Source organism: Macaca thibetana, chromosome 13, assembly GCF_024542745.1.
Source record: "Macaca thibetana thibetana isolate TM-01 chromosome 13, ASM2454274v1, whole genome shotgun sequence".
Lineage (NCBI taxonomy): Eukaryota > Metazoa > Chordata > Mammalia > Primates > Cercopithecidae > Macaca > Macaca thibetana.
In genome coordinates this window covers 73,683,797-73,706,835 of record NC_065590.1, presented here as the reverse complement: position 1 = coordinate 73,706,835, position 23,039 = coordinate 73,683,797, and the positions used below count along the sequence as shown (strand labels likewise).

General features: G+C 43.2%; 1 protein-coding gene across 11 annotated transcripts in view; it reads left to right on the top strand.

Moving 5' to 3' along the window:
* RASGRP3 (RAS guanyl releasing protein 3) overlaps positions 1-23,039 on the top strand; it is a 129,159-nt gene that overhangs the window by 100,665 nt on the left and 5,455 nt on the right. For 10 of the 11 annotated variants that reach the window (XM_050754958.1, XM_050754961.1, XM_050754962.1 and 7 more), the window contains 6 exons: positions 3,379-3,495; positions 7,657-7,772; positions 13,437-13,584; positions 19,720-19,756; positions 22,081-22,206; positions 22,542-22,900. In XM_050754958.1, coding sequence (XP_050610915.1) covers positions 3,379-3,495; positions 7,657-7,772; positions 13,437-13,584; positions 19,720-19,756; positions 22,081-22,206; positions 22,542-22,900 — 903 coding nt within the window. The remainder of the gene's footprint in view (positions 1-3,378; positions 3,496-7,656; positions 7,773-13,436; positions 13,585-19,719; positions 19,757-22,080; positions 22,207-22,541; positions 22,901-23,039) is intronic. The other variant, XM_050754956.1, reaches the window with a different exon arrangement.

The following is a 23,039-nucleotide window of genomic DNA, read 5'->3' as shown; positions in this document are numbered from 1 at the left end:
CTAAGGAAGCTAGCAAGAAAGCCAAAGCTTTTGAAAACCAAAAAGGAATTTGTAAGCCCCTCCCTAATTCTGTAGTTTTGTCATGATGAACCTGGCCACAGTGTGTTAAGCCCTGTTGTATGTGTGCATACAGAATTTCCACCTCTTGGCGCCAATTAGGCACCAGAATTGCTTCCAGCTGTTGAATGCCTGGCAGGGCATCATACACAGTTTATCTTATTAACTCTGTTAAGAAAACTAGGTCTGGGCCAGGAGCAGTGGCTCATGCCTGTAATCCCAGCACTTTGGGAGGCCGAGGCAGGCAGATCACTTGAGGTCAGGAGTTTGAGACCAGCCTGGCCAACAGGGTGAACCTTGTCTCTACTAAAAATACAAAAATTAGCCCGGCCTGCTGGCACGTGTCTGTAGTTCCAGCTACTTAGGAGGCTGAGGCAGGAGGATCACTGGAACCCAGGAGGCAGAGGTTGCATTGAGCTGAGATCATGCCACTGCACTCCAGGCTGGGCAACAGAGCAAGACTCCATCTCAGAGGGAGGGAGTGGGAGGGAGGGAGGGAGGGAGGAAAGAAAGAAAGAAAGAGAGAAAGGGAGGAAGAGAGGAAGGGAGGAAGGGAGGAAGGGAGGAAGGGAGGAAGGAAACTAGGTAACTAGGTCTGGTGAGAGTAGGTATCTCACTTAGATCAAACAGCTGCTAAGTTGGAGAGCTGGGATTCAGTGCCAGGCCTGTCTTCCATCCTAGTTCTGCTTCTACCATCCCTCATTCAGGAACAGCATAGGAATGGCCATTTTAGCACATTTGTCTGCCTTGTGTGCCTTTAGTTTTACTTTAGTTTATTTTCAGGATCAATTTTTTCCAATTTTAGGAGATTTTTCCATCAAACATACAAGTCTTTTTATTTGTTGTAAGAGCAAAAGCTTTCAAAAGTCCCTTCCAAGTGCTAAAATCCTATGAATCTAAACACAAGACATTTCCCAGTCTTTCCGTCTCTTCTCTAAGTGGAGTGTCAGCCTATTTGACATGTCCTGATGAGATGGGAGAGTTCCCTGGATCCCTTCACTGAGACTTGTGACAGGGGTGTGGCCACATTCAAACCCCTTGTGGGAGGGGGAACATGCAGACAAGCGGGTGCCGCATGGGGGCCGGGGAGAGTGCTTTTGGGCTCTGGCCCCAAGACAGCATTTAGAGGTGTGTTACAGTTAATGCTCTTTTAGCAGTTGCTGTCCATGGATAGCTAAGTGTTAGCCAGCTCAGTGGAGAGTCAGGGTGACAGGCTTTTACACCCAACCTTCTTGGTACCTGCGTCCTTGTCTGGCATCCAAGAAGAATCAGGTCACACGGACTTGAAGGATGGTGAATGCAGAGGTTTTATTGAATGATAGAGGTGGCTCTTAGTAGGATGGGGAGCTGGAAAGGGGATGGAGTGGGAAAATAATTGTATTAGCGTTCTCTTAGAGGGACAGGACTAACAGGATATATATATATATATATATATATATATATATATATATATATATTCCTGTGCTGATCAGTAGTGGGATGGTGCTTATTAATAACCACTGCACTCCAGCCTGGGCAACATAGTGAGACCCTGTCTCTAAAATACACACACACACACACACACACACACACACGTATATATATCTACAAATGTAATTTTTTTTTGAAATGGAGTCTTGCTCTGTCTCCAAGGCTGGAGTGCAGTGGCATAATCTCAGCTCACTGCAACTCCACCTTACTGGCTCAAGCAATTCTCCTGCCTCAGCCTCCCAAGTAGCTTGGACTATAGGCACGTGCCACCATACCCAGCTAAGTTTTTTGTATCTTTAGTAGAGAGGGGGTTTCACCATGTTGGCCTGGTTGGTCTTGAACTCCTGACCTCAGGTGATCCACCTGCCTTTGCCTCCCAAAGTGCTGGGATTACAGGCATGAGCCACTGTGCCCAGCCTCTATAAATATAAATTAAAGAGAAAGGATAGAAAAAAAAATAGGTTTGCATGTGTGCACCAGCAAAAATGTTGACATTGTATGAAGCTTTCAGGAAGAGGATATAAAGTGAACACCAGTCTTGGCTGGTCTCCTAAAAGGATTGTGTTCTCTGCTTGTGTTGTCCAAGTATGTTATGCATTATGCTACCATCTTCCTCACAGTTTTATGTGCAAATGTCTTGTGAGAATGCAGAAAAATCTGTGGAGAAAGCGAGTTCACCAAAGACGGCCAGAGAGACCTAATGATTGGCAGAACAGTCAGAAGCGCTTAAGTGTGTTGAGCAAGGTGCAGACGTGAGGACATAAACCTGGCCACCCACTGGTACCCATTTGCTGCATGCACCATAACTGATCACTAAGTATTAGAGAATTAGATAACTGGTGTTTTTATATCCTGTATTACACAAAAATCCATGATGGATTGTTATATACATAAGTTTTAGTGATATTTGGAGAACTTGGATAGGATTTTTGGACGGACTGGGAGTGCACTGCTTTTTCCCATTTAAAATAATAGAATTTAGGCTGGGTGTGGTGACTCACACCTGTAATCCCAGCACTTTGGGAGGCCAAGGCAGCTGGATCACCTGAGGTCAGGAGTTTGAGACCAGCCTGGCCAACATGGTGGAACCCCATCCCTAATAAAAATACAAAAATTAGCTGGGCTTGGTGGTGGATGCCTGTAATACCAGCTACTCAGGAGGCTGAGGCACAAGAATCGCTTGAACTTGGGAGGCAGAGATTTCAGTGAGCCGAGATCTTGCCACTGCACTCCGGCCAGGGTGACAGAGAGAGACTCTGTCTCAAAAAAACAAAAAAAAGTAAATAAAAAATAAAAATAAAATAATAGAATTTAAGTTGCTGTTAAACAAAAGGCAGTATCTAAACATGTATTTAGTTACAGATTAGATTCCATCAACATAAGATGCTTGTTTTATAAGCATTTAAGAGATACATACATGTAAGTTTCTACTGGTATTATGAATATACAAAACTTATTCATTCTTCTCAGTGTCCCTGGTCCTCCTAGTTGCTCAAGGCCCCAGTTAATGTTGAAAAATATGGCTAGGTGTGGTAGCTCACGCCTATAATCCCTGCACTTTGGGAGGCCTAAGCCGGAGAATTACTTGAGCCCAGGAGTTGGAGACCAGCCTGTGCAACATGGTGAAACCCCATTTGTACTAAAAATACAAAAATTAGCTGGGTGTGGTGACACACACCTGTGGTCCTAGATACTTGGTAGGCTGAGGTGGAAGGATGGCTTGAGCCTGGGAGGCAGAAGTTGCAGTGAACCGAAATGATGCCACTGCACTCCAGCCTGGGTGACAGAGCCAGACCCTGTCTCAAAATAATAATAATAATAAAGTTGAAAAATATGTGTGTTTTTTGTCAGCAGCCTACCTCCCCTACAACACCCAACAAGCCTGTGGTGCCCCTTGAGTGGGCATTAGGGGTGATGCCAAAGCCAGACCCCACGGTCATCAACAAGCACATAAGGAAATTAGTTGAGGTAAGTGGTTGAGGGAGAATAAAGAGAGGGCACTTGAAGACCCTTTCCCTTTCCAGAATATTCCGCGATTGTCCACGAATCTGATGGAATCTATGAAAACAACCCTCTGGCAGGTAGGAACAATTTAGCAGGCACTTAGTGCTACCTGGCATTGGGCCCTGGGGAGAATCGATCAGGAAGGCCCTTTTCCCTTTGTTGTCAGTCTACTCTCTCTTGCCCAGATACTCTCAGCTACTCCCAGCAATTCTCTTTCCCAGGCATTTGCCACCTCTGTCATTGTCAGCAGCTCAAGGGATTGGGGATTAGAATCACCCATGAAAAACCCACATAGGTCCCACTAAGATGCCCAATAAATTGATTACCCAAGGGCAGGAAAGAAATCCTGTAAGTTGGATAGTTTCTCCTTTTGTATAGTTTTGGAATTTTATGACACAGCAGCCCAATGTAATTGAGATTAGAAAAATCACCTAATGTAGGACAAGGCTCTGTCAGAGTTTTCCATGTAGAAAAAAGAGTAGAAGTGCCAATGGGGGGAACACAGAAACATCTAGGGTACAGGAAACTGTGATCCTGAATTAAATGTCGACTTTAATGGATTGGTAGGTACATCTGCTGGTGCAACAGAATTGAGTCTTTGGGACAGAATGTGCTTTTTTCTGGGAGAAGATGTTTAAAGAAAAAGAAAGAATGTCTTACATCTTGGATAATTTAGGGAACTAGGAGGTGCTGAAAGAAAAATTTTGTGGAACGTGTGAGGCAGGAAGGAAAAGGGTGGTGCCAAGAGGAGTATTAGTGAGGGAAGGTCTGAGAAGGAGATAAGGTCCAATGGAGCCTATGGTAGTAACAGATCCAGCTTAGAGCTGGGGAAGGTGAGAAAAGGATCCAGGGGCCCCCAGGGAATGCAAGGACTGAGTTGCAGCTCAGGAATGTCTGAAGCCAGGAAACGGAAGACAGAGCTGTTCCCTCTCCCAGTCTCATTCTACATACTGACTTCCTCTGCTCTCTCTCTCTCTCTGTCTCATTCTGTCTTCCTTACCTACTCTCTCTTCCTTATTCTCCAAATTCCTTACCATTGGTTCAATCAAACAAAAGACCTGGATTTTATGATGAATTTTACTCCACAAAAAATCTACTTGCAGTATAAATATGGATGTTAAACTATAAATAGTAGGCATTCCAAAATAGTTAACTTTTAAGCTATTTTTATTATAGCTAAGTAATGATACTGGGATTTTAAAAATAAAAAGGTAATGTTTTCTGATTTTGCACAATTCTGTTACCTATGAAAAAGCTTGAGATGGGCTCATTTGAGTCATATTTTTAATTAACTCATTCATTTATACCTAACTACTTCCCAAAATACTCCTGAAGCAACTTGCAACACAGGGCAATATAGATAGACAGAACAGACAGAAACTACTGGGAAAAGGAGAGAGATTAATTAAAACTGGAATCAAAATCAAATATAAATTTGTGTACATGTGTTTGCAGAAAGAACTTACAAAAGTTTTTGAAAACCTAATTTTGCAGAGGGCAATGGGAAACTTTTTTGTTCTTTTCTGATTATAAAGGAAGGTAGAATCATCAAGAATATTAAAGCATTACATAAATTATAGAAAATAAAAAGCTTTACTTTCAGGTCTTGGTAATTCTGTTCTCCAGGGATAACCACTGATAATTTGTAGATTATCTTATATGACTTTATTCTCTATCTCTATGTATATATAAACACAGATATACTACATACATATATACATGTATGTCTTATGCAACTTTCTTCGAGTTCTTTAGAACAGATTCCTAGAAGTGGAATTGCTGTGTCAGAGAGTAGGCACTTAAAATTCCTGATTGTCCTCCAGAAATATTGTGGCTATTTACATCACTAAATTGATACAAGAGTAACTATTGTCTCATACCCTAGAAGATGATCAATTACAGTATTTTAAGATTTTATTTTCATTTATATTTCTGTAATGATTAGCAGAGCTGAATAACTTTCCATGGATGTATTGACTATTTGTATTTTTATTTGGTGATTGCCTGTTTGACTTTTGTGTCTTTGCTCTCGCGTATGCTGCAAATAACTTGCTCTGTTTGACATTTATCTTAAAATTTGTTAATTGAGCTTTTTTGGTTCAAATTTTTTGCATTTCATTAAATAAAATATTTTTCTTTATGGCTTCTGACATTGATGTCATGCTAAGAAAGCCCTTTTTCACACAAAGATTATGAAATGTGAAAAATATTTTCATCTATTTATCTTTGGCGTTTTACAGCTTTGGGTTTTTTTGCATTAAACTATGTAATACACCAGTGCGGAGGCTCATGCCTATAATCCCAGCACTTTGGGAAGCTGATGCAGGAGGATGGCTTGATTCCAGGAGTTTGAGGCTGCAGTGAGCTATGATCATGCCACTGCACTGCAGCCTGGGCAACAGAGTGAGATCCTGTCTCTAAAAAGATAAATAAATAAATAATATATAATACATCTAGAATTTAGTTTGGAGGTAATTTATTTTGTAAGATTATTAGTCATTTAACTCAGTAGCGGTTATTGGATAATCCATAATTTCTCTGTGGATTTTAAAAGACATTTTTTGATATTTTAAATTCCCATATATACATGGGTTTGTTTCTGGACTCCACTCCCCATGGTAATTTGTATCATGTTGTTTTGATTAGTGTAGCTGTGTAGAATATTTGATTTCTGAAAGGGCATGTTCCGCCTCATTACTCTTCATTTAAAATAATTTTTAGCCTGTTTTCAATGTAACCACTTTGATTTGAACCTTATAATCAATTTGTTCATTTAAAACAAATCCCTACTGGGATTTTGACTGGAATTGCCTTAAATGTACAGTTTATTTTTTGAGATAACACCTTAAAACTTTATTTTCTATTGTCATGGTATTGGAATTTATAAATTCACTAAGCCAATTTCTACTCAACCCTGAGGTTTCAGTTTAAACCTTGCTTTTCCCAGGAAACCTTTCTTAATCTACCTCCTCTTTCCCCACTACCAATAGCACTCTGTTTTTATTTATTTATTTACTGAGATGGAGTTTTGCTACTGTTGCCCAGGCTGGAGTGCAATGGTGCCATCTCAGCTCTCTGCAACCTCCTCCTCCCAGGTTCAAGCGATTCTCGTACCTCTGCCCCCTGAGTAGCTGGGATTGCGGGCGTTACGCCACCATACCTGGCTAATTTTTTTCTTTTCTTTTATTTTTAGTAGAGATGGGGTTTTCATCATGTTGGTCAGGGTGGTCTTGAAGTCTGACCTCGGGTGATCCACCCACTTCGGCCTCCTAAAGTGCTGGGATTACAGGTGTGAACCACCGTGCCCAGCCCAAGTTTTATTTATTTATTTTTTTTTTTTGAGACGGAGTCTTGCTCTGTAGCCCGGGCTGGAGTGCAGTGGCCGGATCTCGGCTCACTGCAAGCTCCGCCTCCCGGGTTCACGCCATTCTCCTGCCTCAGCCTCCCGAGTAGCTGGGACTACAGGCGCCCACAACCGCGCCCGGCTAGTTTTTTGTATTTTTAGTAGAGACGGGGTTTCACCGTGGTCTCGATCTCCTGACCTTGTGATCCGCCCGCCTCGGCCTCCCAAAGTGCTGGGATTACAGGCGTGAGCCACCGCGCCCGGCCCAGTTTTATTTTTAATTTTATTTTAAATTCATTTTTTTGGGATGATGCCTTACTCTATTGCCCAGGCTAGAGTGCAGTGGTGTGATCTTGGCTCGTTGTAACCTCGAACTCCTGGGCTAAGCAAGCCTCCTGCCTCAGCCTCACAAGTGGCTGGGACTATAGGCATGCACCACCATGCCCAGCTAATTAAAAAAAAAATTTGTAGCAATGAGGTCTCTCTATGTTGCTCAGGCTGGTCTCAAACTCTTGGGCTCAAGTGATCTTCCCACCTCTGCCTCCAGCTCCCAAAGTGCTGGGGTTACAGGTGTGAGCCACCACATCCAACCATTACTCTGTTTTTATCCTCAGCAAACTACTTGTCTCTTATGTTATAAAGGCTTCTTGACTTAGTTATCTTTCACTAGATTCTAAGCTCCTTGATAGAAAGGACCATATGCTGGTTATCATTGCTTTCACAATAACAAGTGCAGAGCCTGCCTCATAGTCATTCAATAAATACTGATCTTTCCTTTGCAGTCTGTATTTAGAAACTATGATCATGACCATGACGGGTACATTTCCCAAGAGGACTTTGAAAGTATAGCTGCCAATTTTCCCTTCTTGGATTCCTTCTGTGTGCTGGACAAAGATCAGTAAGTTTTAATTTTGTTTTATTTTACTGCAACTATCGTAAAGCAGAAAATTATTATCAGAGGAGAAAAGGGAAACTTGTAATTTACATCTTGACAGCTTCAACCCTAGTGCTTTGATGAGCCAGGTTTAATTCGTCACTGATTATTTTCTTGGTGTGTATGAACATGACCTGAATGGAATCACAGGGCAGACCGTGTTGTCAGTGTTGAGCACAAGTGCATATTTGTAAATTATCCAAGCACTCCACTTGCTATATTGCCTCTATTGCTTAGCTCTCAACCCCAAAAAATCTCCACCAAAAAAGAGTAGAGGAGAAATATAATTAGATCTAACCTGGGAGAATCTTTGGCATTAGTGGACCTGAAGGCAATCTTAAAACTCATGAGCATTTAAAAAAAAAAATTTGGCCAGGCATGGTGGCTCACGCCTGTAATCCCAGCAGTTTGGGAGGCTGAGGCAGGAAGATCACTTGAGGCCAGGAGTTCAAGACCAGCCTGGCCAACATGACGAAACTCTATCTCTACTAAAAATACAAAAATTCACTGGGCGTGGTGGCACAGGCCTATAATCCCAGCTACTTGGGTGGCTGAGGAGGGAGAATCGCTTGAGCCTGGGAGGCAGAGATTGCAGTGAGCTGAGATAGCACCACTGTACCCCAGCCTGAGTGACTGAGCAAGACTTTGTCTCAAAAAAAAACCAAAAAACTTATTTATAGTCTTCATTAAAGCAGACGATAGCTGCAGATAGCCAAGAAGCATTCGTGCTTTTTCCTTTGATTGATCAAAGGTTGTCTTGATAAACGAAGAAAAAATATATTGCTTTTTAGTGTCAAATGATTCCTAAAAATTAAACCGCTTTAGAGACTAACATGCAACTCATTAAAAGAAAATAATGATTTGGAAAAAAAACTGCTGAGAAATCCTGGCATTAATAATTTGATTGTTAATTGTACAAGATTAGTTCCTAATTTAAAAATCACCTGTAAGGAAATGCTGGATTTTGTTTTGGTAAATGGGCAAATGAAATTACATTAAAATTCTCTAATATTTTTGCTGGTATGAGATTTTTTTTAAAAATGAAATCTGGGGCCAGGTGTGATACCTCACACCTGTAATGCCAGCATTTTGGGAGGCTGAGGTAGGAGGATCGTTTGAAGTTTCAGACCAGCCTGGGCAACATGGTGGGACCTTGTCTCTAGCCATTTTTTCTTAATTGAATTTAAGAAAATAAAATCTGTAATTCAACACACCAAGAAAAGCCTTGACACATTAACATAACTTAAAATCTTAAATTCATCTTCATTATATACCCAGAACAAAGAATACTTTTAAAATAAATTCTATTAGAAACATTAACTTCCTTCACAAAGTAAAATTTAAATTGCCTGCTAACTACCCACTTCTTTGCTTAGTTTGTAAATAGGACATTGACTTAAAATAACTTCCCAGTCTTCATTTCTTTTATCTGTTGGTTCTAGAGACAGAATTGAGATTGTCCTAGCAAATATCTGCATCTATCTCTCTCTATATATCATCATTATCTCTACTTACTGATATCTATAGAATTGTTTTCTATGAATGAAGGTTTGAACTATTCATATCTTGCTTACATGACACTAAAGTTTTGAGTGGTTAATACTGGAAAGTCTCAAAAAGATGTTTTCTCTAAGGTACTATTTTCCAAATGATGTTCCACCGAAGTAGCTATCGATTAGTACTTTTGAGAAAGGAACTAACTAGTCACATGTGAGAAACACAGGGTTAAATCTCATTAAATAGGTGTCTTTACTGTGTGACTTCCCAAAGCTTTTAATAGGCTAAAGTGTGTTACGTTGTGAGTCCCTAGGAGGGGAGATGGGCTAATGTACTGTTACACAAATTTACGTAGCAAATGATGTCATAAATTTGTGAGACAATGCATTAATAAATTTATTTATCTCATATATAATAAAGATTGTTTTTGGCATCTTCATTATGAAATCAGTGCCCATTCCTTTGAGTGGGCAAAAGGCACAAATAGACACTTCTGTAAAGAAGACATACATGTGGACAATAAGCATACGAAAAAAAGCTCAATATCACTGATCATTAGAGAAATGCAAATCAAAACTACAGTGAGATATCATCCCATACCAGTCAGAATGGCTATTATTATTATTATTATTATTATTTTTTGAGACAGAGTCTTGTTCTTTCACCCAAGCTGGAGTGCAGTGGCACAATCTCGGCTCATTGCAACCTCCGCCTCCTGGGTTCAGGTGATTCTCATTCCTCAGCCTCCTGAGTAGCTGGGATTACAGGCATGCGCCACCATGCCAGGCAATTTTTTTTTTTTTTTTTTTAAGTAGAGACGAGGTTCCATCATGTTGGGCAGACTAGTCCATGTTGGTCAGACTGGTCTCGAACTCCTGATCTCAGGTGATCCACCTGCCTTGGCCTCCCAAAGTTCTGGGATTCCAGGTGTGAGCCACTGTGCCCAGCCAGGAATGGCTATTATAAAGTCAAAAACTTGGCCGGGCACAGTGGCCCACGCCTGTAATCCCAGCACTTTGGGAGGCTGAGGTGGGTGGATCACGAGGTCAGGGGATCAAGACCATCCTGGCTAACATGGTGAAACCCCGTCTCTACTAAAAATACAAAAAATTAGCCGGGCATGGTGACGGGGGCCTGTAGTCCCAGCTACTCGGGAGGCTGAGGCAAGAGAATGGCGTGAACCTGAGAGGCAGAGCTTGCAGTGAGCCAAGATCGCACCACTGCACTCCAGTCTGGATGACAGAGCAAGCCTCCATCTCAAAAAAAATTAAAAAATAAAAAAAGAAAGAAAGTAAAAAAATAACAGATGCTAGTGAGGTTGCAGAGGAAAGGGAACACTTACACACTGTTGGTGGGAGTGTAATTCATTCAACCATTGTGCAAAGCAGTATGGCGATTCCTCAAGTAGCTGAAAACAGAACTACACTTCAACCCAGCAATCTCATTACTGAGTATATACCCAGAGGAATAGAAATCATTCTGTAATAAAGACACAGGCATGTTAGTGTTCACTGAAGCACTATTCAAATATCAAAGTCATATAATCAACCTAAATACCCATCAATAATAGATTGAATAAAGAAAACGTGGTACATATACACCATGGACTATTACGCAGCCATAAAAAAGAATGAGATTGCCAGGCACAGTGGCTCACGCCTGTAATTCCAACACTTTGGGAGGCCGAGGCAGGTGGATCACCCGAGGTCGGGAGTTCGAGACCAGTCTGACTAACATGGAGAAACCCCATCTCTACTGAAAATACAAAAATTAGTCAGGCATGGTGGCACATGCTGGAGGCTGAGGCAGGAGAATCCCTTGAACCAGGGAGGCAGAGGTTGTGATGAGCCAAGATCGTGCCATTGCCCTCCAGCCTGGGCAACAAGAGCGAATCTCTGTCTCAAAAAAAAAAAAAAGAACGAGATCATGTCTTTTGCAGGAACATGGATGGAAGTGGATGCTATTATCCCTAGCAAACTAATGCAGGAACAGAAAACCAAATACCACATGTTCTCACTCCTAAGCGGGAACTAAATGATGAGAACTCAAGAACACAAAGAAGGGAATAATAGACACTGGTGCCTCCTTGATGGTGGATGGATGGTCAGAGGAGCAGAAAAAATAACTGTTGGGTGCTAGGCTGTGCCATAATTTCCCAGTAGGCTTGAGAATTTAGAATCCTTTTTTTTTTAACCTCCTACGCAAAATAACTTTAATAATAATACTTATAATGTACAAAAATCAAAGTTATTTTGCATAGGAGGTAAGAAAGGGATCTCAAATTCTCAAGCCTGGGGGAAAATTGTGGCACAGCAAACAGCAACAGGGAAGCCTGGGCAGGGAGTACAGGGAAGAAAGAGATGAAGTTGGACTTAGATCCGTTGATTGAGACAGAGAGTGGATTATCAGGAAGAGAGGTCTAGCAAGTTGTTGAAGATGTGGTGCAAAAATTCAGGACAACAGTCAGGGCTGGGGATGGAGATGAAGTCTTCAGCCCCACTGTAAGCTGGAGTCGCGATCTTGTGAGCAAACTCTGGTGGGAACGCTTAGAGGGAGGTGAGCTTGGGGCCTGAGGAATGAGCCTTCAGGGACTCCCCTCCTACACGCAGGCATTGAAAGGAGTCAGAGGGCCCTGCAGCGAGCTGGAGAAGGGGGAGCTGGAGAGGAAGGAGGAGAAGCGGGGTGGCATGCAATTCCAGGGTGCCTAAGGGGAGGGCGCCGAAAGAAGGAAACATGTCTCCGTGTTACCTCCTGCCAATGAGAAAAGGCCACTGAGGATGTTCTTGGTGACAGATTTGTAGGGTTAGAAACCCAAGTGGCATAAAGAGTACCTGGAGGAAATGATAAAAGAGCCTAATGATTTCTCTTTTTGAAAACCTCGGGAGTAAAAGAAGGAAGAGAGAAAAGACACCTGTTGGAGATGGTGGCAGGACTGAGAAAGGGGATTTTTCAGGTGGGAAAGTCCTGAGCATATTTGTGAACGGGAGAAGAAACGGAAAGAGACTGAGCATAACCTGGAAGGAGGAGAGTCCCGGGGAGGCTGGAGAGTGCTGGATGGGGCAACATTTCCTCTGAGAGAGGAGCCCCAAGAGAGGACAGAGGAGGTAGAAAAGAATTCTGAACCGGAAAGGAAAGGTGTGATCGCCAGCACATGCTAATGGACAAAAAGCAATATGGAGCTCACCTGTGTCAAGTGGATCCAATTATTATTATTATTATTTTATTTATTTATTTTTTTTTTGAGAAAGAGTCTCGCTCTATTGCCCAGGCTGGAGTGCAGTGGTGTGATCTCAGCTCACTGCAATCTCTGCCTCCGTGCCTCAGTCTCCTGAGTTGCTGGGATTACAGGCACACGTCACCATGCCCACCTAATTTTTGTGTTTTTAGTAGAGACAGGGGTCTCACCATGTTGGTCAGGCTGGCCTTGAACTCCTGACCTCAAGTGATCCACCCACCTTGGCCCCCCAAAGTGCTAGGATTACCATTACCTCCCAAAGTGCCATGAGCCACCGCACCTGGCCAACTGGATCATTTTTGATAAACAAGAAGTCAGGGTATGTGGTGAGCAGGGGTTGGAAGGTGGGAAGAACCAGAGGTTTGTTCTGTGTGGAGTAGATCTGGAAGAATTGCTCCCAGCCAGTCACAGTGAATGGGCTATGAGCCACTAAGATGTGAGTGAAAATATCACCAAGGAGCCTGGACAGGGTCAAGCTGAATGAATTTGAGAATGGTCAGCTCAGTTATTACAGTTTTCTGCCTTTCTCCATCATCCTAATTCTCACAACCTTACAGCTAGGCAAGGACTAGAAAGATGTCCTTCAGGAAGCTGCTTTTCATAATAAAGACTTTCTGTGTCGCAGTGCACAGGCCACATGTGTGCTTACATGAATATGCTCCTGCACACACACACATGCAGGGTGCACACATACACAATTTTCTGCTCACTGAAAAAGGCGTTGAACACCTGAAGATGCCTTTTGAGGTTCGCCCTTTCTCTGAGATGTAATAGAGAAGTGAATATTCCTCATCTGCTTTTGGCCACAAAGGTTTGGGAGGTGGGTGATTAAAGTGTGGCAACTACGTAGCAACCTGATATTCAAAGATCCCTCCCTTCTTGGATTCTCTTAACAGGGACGGCCTAATTAGTAAAGATGAAATGATGGCTTACTTCCTGAGAGCGAAATCCCAACTACACTGTAAAATGGGACCAGGATTTATCCATAATTTTCAGGAGATGACCTATCTCAAACCAACCTTCTGCGAACACTGTGCAGGATTCGTAAGTCTGTTTTTCGTTGTTTTCTTACATAAGTAGTTACTTGCGCGGCATTCTGAAAGGGTAGGAAAATGATACACCAAATAAAGTTCGCTGTCTGCTTTGAATCAGAAGTAAAACGTGATGCCTCCCTGAAATTAAAGATTAAACACCAAAGGCAAGGTTTCGTTATTTTCTAGGAATGCAGGGCCAGCAAAAACAGGGAAGGTTGGCTGTTAACTCAAGAGAGTGGGTTTGTTTATTAATCCCTGCCAGGGAAAAGTGTCAGCCCAATGAGCACTGGCATTATCACTAATATTCATAAGTGGTTGCAATTAAGAGGTGCATTTATCTTAGCGAGTTCCTTCCAGTTTTCATTTCATGTGTTATTAGTGACCAGAAATCCATCATGGCATGGTTCAATAATTCACAACTCAAAAAGAAGAAAAAATCTTTTTGGAGAGAAGCTGGTTATAATAAAAAATAACATTTACTGAATGCTTGATGGTAACAAAGTACTTCCATAGACATTATGGTAACTAATCCTCATAGCAAGCCCTTGAAGTGGGTATTTTACTTTCATCATCTTGCTTATGAAGATAGAGAGGTTCAGAGAGGATAACCCAGGTTTCTGAGGATTGCACAGCTAATCATTACCGGAGCTTGGACTCCAACACAGGTGTATTGACTGTCAGCCCTGTGCTTCACCTACACCACTGCAACAAATGAAGACTGCACGCTTCCTTCCCCCACTTTTGATAATTCTTTGGGAAGTGAAGTCAGTTTTTGGTCCTGGCCTTAACAGAAACTCTTGGGCCCTGAATGTCTTCCAGTTGATATCCAAGTTAAATACAATGGAAAATGCGGTATTCCAGGTGAGGGAGGCCCAGCACCCAGATGAGTATGACAATCACCCCTTTTTCTTTCTTTTCTTTTTTTTAATTTTTATTTTTTGAGATGGAGTCTTGCTCTGTCGCCCAGGCTGGAGTGCAGTGGCACAATCTTGGCCCACTGCAAACTCCGCCTCCTGGGTTCATGCTATTCTCCTGCCTCAGCCTCCTGAGTAGCTGGGACTACAGGCGCCCACCACCATACCCAGCTAATTTTTTGTGTTTTTAGTAGAGACGGGGTTTCACCATGTTAGCCAGGATGGTCTCCATCTCCTGACCTTGTGATCCGCCTGCCTCGGCCTCCCAAAGTGCTGGGATTACAGGAGTGAGCAACCACGCCCGGTGACAGTCACCCCTTTTTCTAGATGCCAGAGCTCAGTCGTGTCAGCTTTATTTGGCAGCCATGTCCTCCTGTTGACTTGTTCACCTATATTGAATTTGTTGCCAATATTATACACTACCAGAAATTACATTTTTCCCATCCCAGGCTCAAAGAACTGGCTTTGGGGGGCCAAATGCAGGAGTCTGTGTTCAAGCACACACTCCTCTGAGAATGGGTAAATAAGAGGCAGCCATTACCTCAAAGATGGTCCCAGGTGGTCATAGCAGCTGATGTGACACAGGGCAAAGCCAGTCTAGTTCTTGTTATTCACTGCAGAGAAGGTGAAGTTCTTCTTTAGTATCTCCACTAGGATTGCGTGACCAGACCATTTTATCATAAAACAAATGGTTGGCCAGGCGCATTGGCTCACGCATGTAATCCCAGCACTTTGAAAGGCCAAGGCAGAGGATCACCTGAGGTCTGAAGTTTGAGACCAACCTGGCCAACATGGGGAAAACCCATCTCTACCAGAAGTACAAAAATTAGCAGGGCATGGTGGCAGGTGCCTGTAATCCTAGCTACTCAGGAGGCTGAAGCAGGAGAATCACTTGAACCTGGGAGGCGGAGGTTGCAGTGAGCCAAGATCGTGCTACTGCACTCCAGCCTAGGCAACAGAGCAAGACTCAGTCTCAAAACAAAACAAAACAAAATGATCTCCTTTTTCATGTTTCTCTAGTTTCTCTATTCTGATGGAAATCTCTGGAAGTACTTAGACCTGAAAGTTCTGATGTGGGATGGGGCCGTGTGTAACACACTCCTACACAGTGGGACCCAGTGAACAAAAGATCAGGCTGCTGGGCCATGGCATGGCTCAGCCAAAAGTCAGGATGATGCATCTGTCTTTTGGTGGGCTGTGAGAGTCAGAAGGCCCTTACCAAATCTCAAGGTCCCGGGTGCTTTGGCATGGACCTGTAGTCCCAGGTGCTCGGGAGGTTGAGGCAGGGGGATAGCTTGAGCCCAAAAGTTTGACTCCAGCCTGGGCAATATAAAGAGACCCCCACCGCTGCCATCTCTAAATATAATAATAATAATAATAATAAAAACTCGGAAAGGCGTGGTGGCTCACGCCTATAATCCCAGCACTTTGGGAGGCTGAGGCGGGTAGATCATGAGATCAGGAGATGGAGACCATCCTGGCTAACACAATGAAACTCCATCTCTACTAAAAATATAAAAAATTAGGCAGGTGTGGTGGCGGGTGCTTGTAGTCCCAGCTACTCAGGAGACTGAGGCAGGAGAATGGCGTGAACCCGGGAGGTGGAGCTTGCAGTGAGCCGAGATCGCGCCACTGCACTTCAGCCTGGGCAACAGAGCAAGACTCCATCTCAAAAAACAAACAAACAAACTCCAAGGTCTTATCTCTGCTCTCGAGTCCTTCTGTCCTGTTCCTCCCTTTTACAGAGGCCCTGGTTCTGTGGGAGCAGCAAGGTAGACTTTCTTGGAAGTTCCACACCTGTCCCCCTGACTCATTGGAGCAGAGATGCTGGTGCTGCATTCTTGACGCAGTTGTGATGAAGTAGAAAGCTCTGGACTTGGAGTCTGGAACCCTGGGTTAAATTTCTGTTTTGCCCTTGCTAACTCTATGTCTTTGACCAAGTCATTCACATCTTTGGGTCTATTTCTTTTTTTTTTTTTTTTTTTTTTTTTTTTTTTTTTTTTTTTTTTTTTTTTTTGAGACGGAGTCTTGCTCTGTGCCCCAGGCTGGAGTGCAGTGGCACGATCTCGGCTCACTGCAAGCTCCGCCTCCTCGGGTTCACGCCATTCTCCTGCCTCAGCCTCCCGAGTAGCTGGGACTACAGGCGCCCGCCACCTCGCCCGGCTAATTTTCTTGTATTTTTAGTAGAGACGGGGTTTCACCGTGTTAGCCAGGATGGTCTCGATCTCCTGACCTCGTGATCCGCCCGTCTCGGCCTCCCAAAGTGCTGGGATTACAGGCTTGAGCCACCGCGCCCGGCCTTTTGGGTCTATTTCTATCTGTAAAAGGGAGTTAATACTTACCCACCATGTTGTTGCATGATAAAATACTATTAGACATGTTGCACGTCACATGGCTTGGAGTACACATTTTTTATGTATTCCTTGATACTTTGAGAGTTTAATTGAAATTAACTCATTTAAAATTTTTACAGCTGTTTTTGTTTTTAAAATATATTTAATTTTATTGATACGATTTGATTTGATCTTCACTGACACTCATGTTAAAAAGCCCATTGGTTTTCAAAGGAATTTAACTATAGCTCTATAGATGTGTCATTGAAAGGAATTGTGGGAGAATGGTTCCAGTGCCAGAACCATCTGCTTTTAAAATAAATTCCATTTTAAGGTTAAGGAAGACAAACAGACTTGCTCTGCAGAAGATTTATTTTAGAATTGGAATCCCAGAACTGAAAGAGTGTTAGTAATTCCCTTATTTTGTAGATGAAGAAACTGAGGTCTGGAGAAGTGAAGTGACTTCCCCCAAGGTCTCACAGATCATTAGCAGCAAAACCATGAGTCACACCCAGGTCTCCTGACTCTCAGTCCAGTGCTCCTTACACCACAATTACTCCAAATATGACAGCAGCCGGTGGTCTCAAATCCAAGGACTGTGGGAAATACTCCCGCATACCCATCCACATGAGTTCATCCTCTCCTGTTCTTGGCAGGCACACTGGCCCAGTGCCTCTTCCTAGCTACTGTTTGTTCCTGGCTATTAAGTAAGCATGAGCAAACCTACCTCCTCACCCCCACCCCCAGCACTCTTGCTTGACTGTATGTTTTTCAGCAGTTCCTGCAGCAATGCAATAATGTAACATATCTGGATATTAGGATGTCTCTTCTTAAATCTTATCCTTTCTTGTCCCACCTCAGTGCCTTTGCTCACACACAGAGTATGCAGGAGCAATGGCTTCCTGTCTTTCCCTCAAGTGACACATTCTTCTCTCCCTTACGAGCTATGAGACCTTGCCAACGGACTTTACCTCTCTGCAGGTCAGTCTCCTTGTCTGTAAAAATGAGAAAAATATTATTACCTATACCATACGGACATCATGAGCAATTAAACAAGCTAATATGTATAAAGAGCCTAAAACTGTACCTCTCACATAGCAAGAGTTCAAGAAATGTTAGCTATCATCATTATGATTGCTGTTATCATTACCAAGGGCTCTGGAGAAAGAATTTCCAGGTTGTGGGAGATTGGAAATTATCTAACTTCCTGGATCATCACATTTACCTTTTATAAAAGAGAAGCAAACTAGATTATCGTAAAGATCAAGCTGTGATGATCCTGGCCACCACTGCCCTTTTCTGGATCATGCCCCTCTGTCTTCCAGCCATCCTTGCTTCTACTTAGTTGTCAAATAATCCTTCCTGTCCCCAAGACAAAATATTGCTCTGTCCTAGGAGATATTTGCATTTTATTTATTTATTATTATTTTTTTCTTTGAGATAGAATCTCTCTCTGTCGCCAGGCTGGAGTGCAGTGGATATTGGCTCACTGCAACCTCTACCTCCCAGGTTCAAGCGATTTTCCTGCCTCAGTCTCCTGAGTAGCTGGGACTACAGGCATGCACCACCATGCCCAGCTAATTTTTGTATTTTTAGTAGAGATGGGGTTTCACTATGTTGGTGAGGATGGTCTTGATCTCTTGACCTCGTGATCCACCTGCCTCGGCCTCCCAAAGTGCTGGGATTACAGGCATGAGCCACCACACCTGACCGACATTTGCATTTTAATATGTATTCTGAAGGACCAAATAGCTGTTAAGGCTCAAAGGAATTTTAGTTTTCTACTTGCGGAAGTTCCTTGTCAAGAAGTAAGGAGTTTTCCTGTAATCTTGAGTCACTTCACATTGTGACTTACTCTTCTGGAAGAGCGGGCCATGCTGCCCACATGTGGGGGCATTGTTCGCTTATATACACTATGAGCATTGTGAACGGCACCCCCATCAGTCCCAGTGGGCCCTGCTTTTTTCGACATTATTTTATTAAGTAGATAATAGCCATCTAACCCAAACACGAAAAAGTTAGCAATAGTTCTTCTCCTCCAACTTGAGCTAAGCCCATTTAATTACCCATACTGTACACCTCTGGTGAATCTGTCACCCCGTGCAAGAGCTGTGGGGAGGCACAGAAGGGCATGGCAAGGCCCTCTTCTTTATGGTGTTTAGGAGTCTGTCTAGAGAGCGAAGACACCACCAACAGAATGTTGCCTCTGAACCCCCCCACCGGGCAAACGCTCCCTCCTGGAACTGTGGGCCCTCACATCTCGCCTCAGGGATTTGTCACTTCCTACTCGTTAACCACAAGGAAGTCACAGACTCCTTGGTTGGTAGAATCTGAGCTTTTTCGACATCTCCTACAGCTCTGGCACAGGCCAAACATAGAGCAAATGCGGAGAATGAAGACATGAATAACTAAGATCATTTCCTCTTCTGTATTTTTCCACGGGACAAATACTACTCAGAAAATAACCTAGGAAAATCCAAATGCTTTCATGTGAGGCGCGCTTCTTCCATTGCTTCATTTCCTGTAGTGGGTACCAAGAGCAGCTAGTGTCATTAAAAAGAGGGAGCCAGGGGCTCCCAAAGACCAGTGGCCATCTCCTCTGTACGTTTTGCTGAGAGCGCATCAGGCCAAAGTCTGGTGCATCAAACTTTAGTAGTTTCCCATCCTGGCTCCCAGTTGGCTCCAAGAAAGAAAAGGGAAATGAAACTCATGTTATCACCATAGCTGGAAGGGGCCCAGAGAGGGTTCTTCTATCTGGCAGGAAGGGTGTTAAGAGTGGCTACATCCTGTTTGTGCCTGGCTAGTCATGAAGCTTCCCAGGACTTCCCTCTCAGTGGCCTTGTTTTCCTTCCAGATCTATCCTCAGATTCCCTGACATTCCTTTGTCTTTTGTTACAGCTCTGGGGCATAATCAAGCAAGGATACAAATGCAAAGGTAAATCAATGTTATTTTGTTAAAATTTTTAAAATGTGACATTTTGGTTAAGAATCAAATTTGGTTAAACTACAAAAGCTCTTGACATTATTCAGAATTTCAGTCTTTTGGGTCAACGGCAACTGAGAATGATTGCCTCTGAGGAGGAGTTCCTGGAGTTTTGGAGAGCTAAAATTGGAATTTTATAGCTTGTTAGAAACCACTCTTATCAACACACATAAATCTAGTTCTTTTGAATCAGAGGCATCCAGTTAAGGTGGGAATTCTGAGTGGGACAAGCCTAGCTAAAATACTGTATATAAGAAATTTTCCTTCAAAGAAAAACACTACTTACTATTTCTATAATCCATAGGCACTTCTTCCCACTCACACTTAGCTATTCTTTTCTCTACTAAATCACATAGATGGTAACAGAAAACAAGGAGAAAACTTAAAATGTATTTTTGTCCTTTTCAGTGAATGCATTCCTCTATATTTCCCATTTAATTAAGTTTATAAACAATTGAATAAAATATATTTGACAAATGCTATATGCATGTATATTAAGCATTTAGGAATGTGTTGCTACTTGTACATATATGATCAAGTACACATTATTGTTATTTAAGAAGTTGCTGGGGCCGGGCGCGGTGGCTCAAGCCTGTAATCCCAGCACTTTGGGAGGCCGAGACGGGCGGATCACAAGGTCAGGAGATCGAGACCATCCTGGCTAACACGGCGAAACCCCGTCTCTACTAAAAACACAAAAAAAATTAGCCGGGCGAGGTGGCGGCACCTGTGGTCCCAGCTACTCGGGAGGCTGAGGCAGGAGAATGGCAGGAACCCGGGAGGCGGAGCTTGCAGTGAGCTGAGATCTGGCCACTGCACTCCAGCCTGGGCGACAGAGCGAGACTCCGTCTCAAAAAAAAAAAAAAAAAAAAAAAAAAAAAAAAAAAAAAAAGAAGTTGCTGGACACTATGCGTACAGTTTATATGGTTCTTTTAAGAATCTTACAATGCTTTTGAAAAATATAATAAAACTTCAAAAAGAAACATCTTAATCACAGAATACCTTCAGATGAATGTTGTTCCCCTAGCATGCCTTTTTTCTCCAGTTATTTTCCAGTATTTGCTCCTCATTTTGCATGAACAAAAAACTTCCCAAATCTCAATGGAAGCCACTGTTTAATGCTCAGAAGTACCTTCCCATTAGTGCTTCTCTATCACTTGCCTTGGTCTAACTTAGATTTTTACTTTCAAGCAGCAAAGATACTGCAAGAACTTATTGCCCAGCAGTGAGTCATTCGTTTTATTCTGGTTTCTATCCTCATACCCTAAAATACACACACACACACGCAATTTTATAAAGATGAAAATATATTATACCTTTGGATTATCTCTTGTATTTTCTTACTGGCATATAAAGTGAAGAAAAAACTAATTAAAATAAATTGAACACGTCATTAAGACTTTTTGGAAACAAGATCACTTAGGGGAAAATGGGTATTGGAAATAGTTAGAAAGGTCCTCTTTGACGGTAGGAGAGAAATGATGATCTCTATTCAGTGATTCTCTGTGAAGTGTAGGACCCTCACCATAGGAAATAATTGGGACCCACCATCTGAAGTGGCCACATTTTTCTACCCCAAGTAGTAATTAACATTCTATTACCTTATCTAAAACATCCTAATGGGCAATTTCACAGACTCTACTGCATACCATTTCAAAGCATAAGCAAATACAGAACATATTTACTGAGCATCTGCCCATCTTGTATTCTGTTTCTATACAAAGGAAGGAAGCAGAAGATGTAATCACTGGCCCTGAAAGGTTTTGGAAAATGAAGAAAAGTAAAAAAGTCCAGACAAGTGCTGAATGGAGGAACTCCTCACAATAAATGATCAGAGGCAGCAGTTGGCCTGGGAGAGGCTAGAAGCTGAGGCTTCTTGCCCTCATCCTGCCTTAGGCTCTCTTTGTGGGGATTCCATCTAAGCCTGGGAAAGACTCTCAACCCCATTTGATTTGCATTTAGTTTTGGGCAAAGGCAACTGACCTCTCAGGCTGGACTCTATTTGCTCCCTAGGCACAATTGCTCATTAGGTCCTCAATTGCATAGAGAATCAAGCTGAGCAAATGTAAGAGAACTTTCGGAACCTCAGGAAGGCAAGTGTGGACCAATGGCCCCTTTCCAGATGCTAGACACACCCCATGGGCCTGAGCTCAACTCTGAAATTCAACACAGAAACTGGGGTTGGGGAGGGGAGGGCTGAAAAATCAAGTGCCACCCTGGAAACTCAGTCAATATCAGACACACTAATCATCTGCGACACCCTTGGAATTTTTCAGACTGTGGAGCCAATTGTCACAAACAGTGCAAAGACCTCCTGGTTCTGGCCTGCAGGAGATTTGCCCGGGCGCCCTCCTTGAGCAGTGGTCATGGGTCACTGCCTGGAAGCCCCTCGCTGCCCCCAGGTAATGCCCTCTGCCTTCTTTGCTGCCATGGTCTCTCTCTGCTTGCCTCCTCACACTTGGACCTCATTTAGGTTCTGGGTCTAAACCCAGTCAGTCTCTCTAAATGCTAAGGCCTTCTTTAGGGTGAGCAGCAGTGGCTAAACCCTTGAATCATCCTTGCTTCTCTCTGCTTTCCAGTCTCAGGAACATGTAGCTTGCCTACAGCTAATTGAGTTCTGTTCCTCGTCGGTTCCTCTAGGACCTTGCATGCCAGACTCGTGCTGTTTGCACTATCCTTGATGCTTTGCTATCAAGCAGTCAGATGTCAAATAATCACCATCCTCTTTCACTTCCAGCACAGGATGAGGTGTTTGAGTTCCCTGGAGTCACTGCTGGACACAGGGATTTAGACAGCAGAGCCATCACACTGGTTACAGGCTCTTCTCGCAAGATCTCCGTGAGGCTACAGAGGGCCACCACCAGCCAGGCCACCCAGACTGAACCTGTCTGGTCAGAGGCTGGCTGGGGGGACTCAGGGTCCCACACCTTCCCTAAAATGAAATCCAAGTTCCATGACAAAGCAGCAAAGGACAAAGGCTTTGCCAAATGGGAAAATGAGAAGCCCAGGGTGCATGCTGGTGTGGATGTTGTAGACCGGGGCACGGAGTTCGAACCTGACCAGGATGAAGGAGAAGAGACCAGACAGGATGGTGAGGTAAGTGCTAGGTCAACCCACAAAGAAAACCAGAAGAAGGAGGCTGAAAGGGCTGAGATGAGCGTGACAGAGGGTCTGGGGGGCAGCCTGGTAGTTCTGAAAGCAGAATGGTTGGGAATGAAGACATGTATCACTTTTA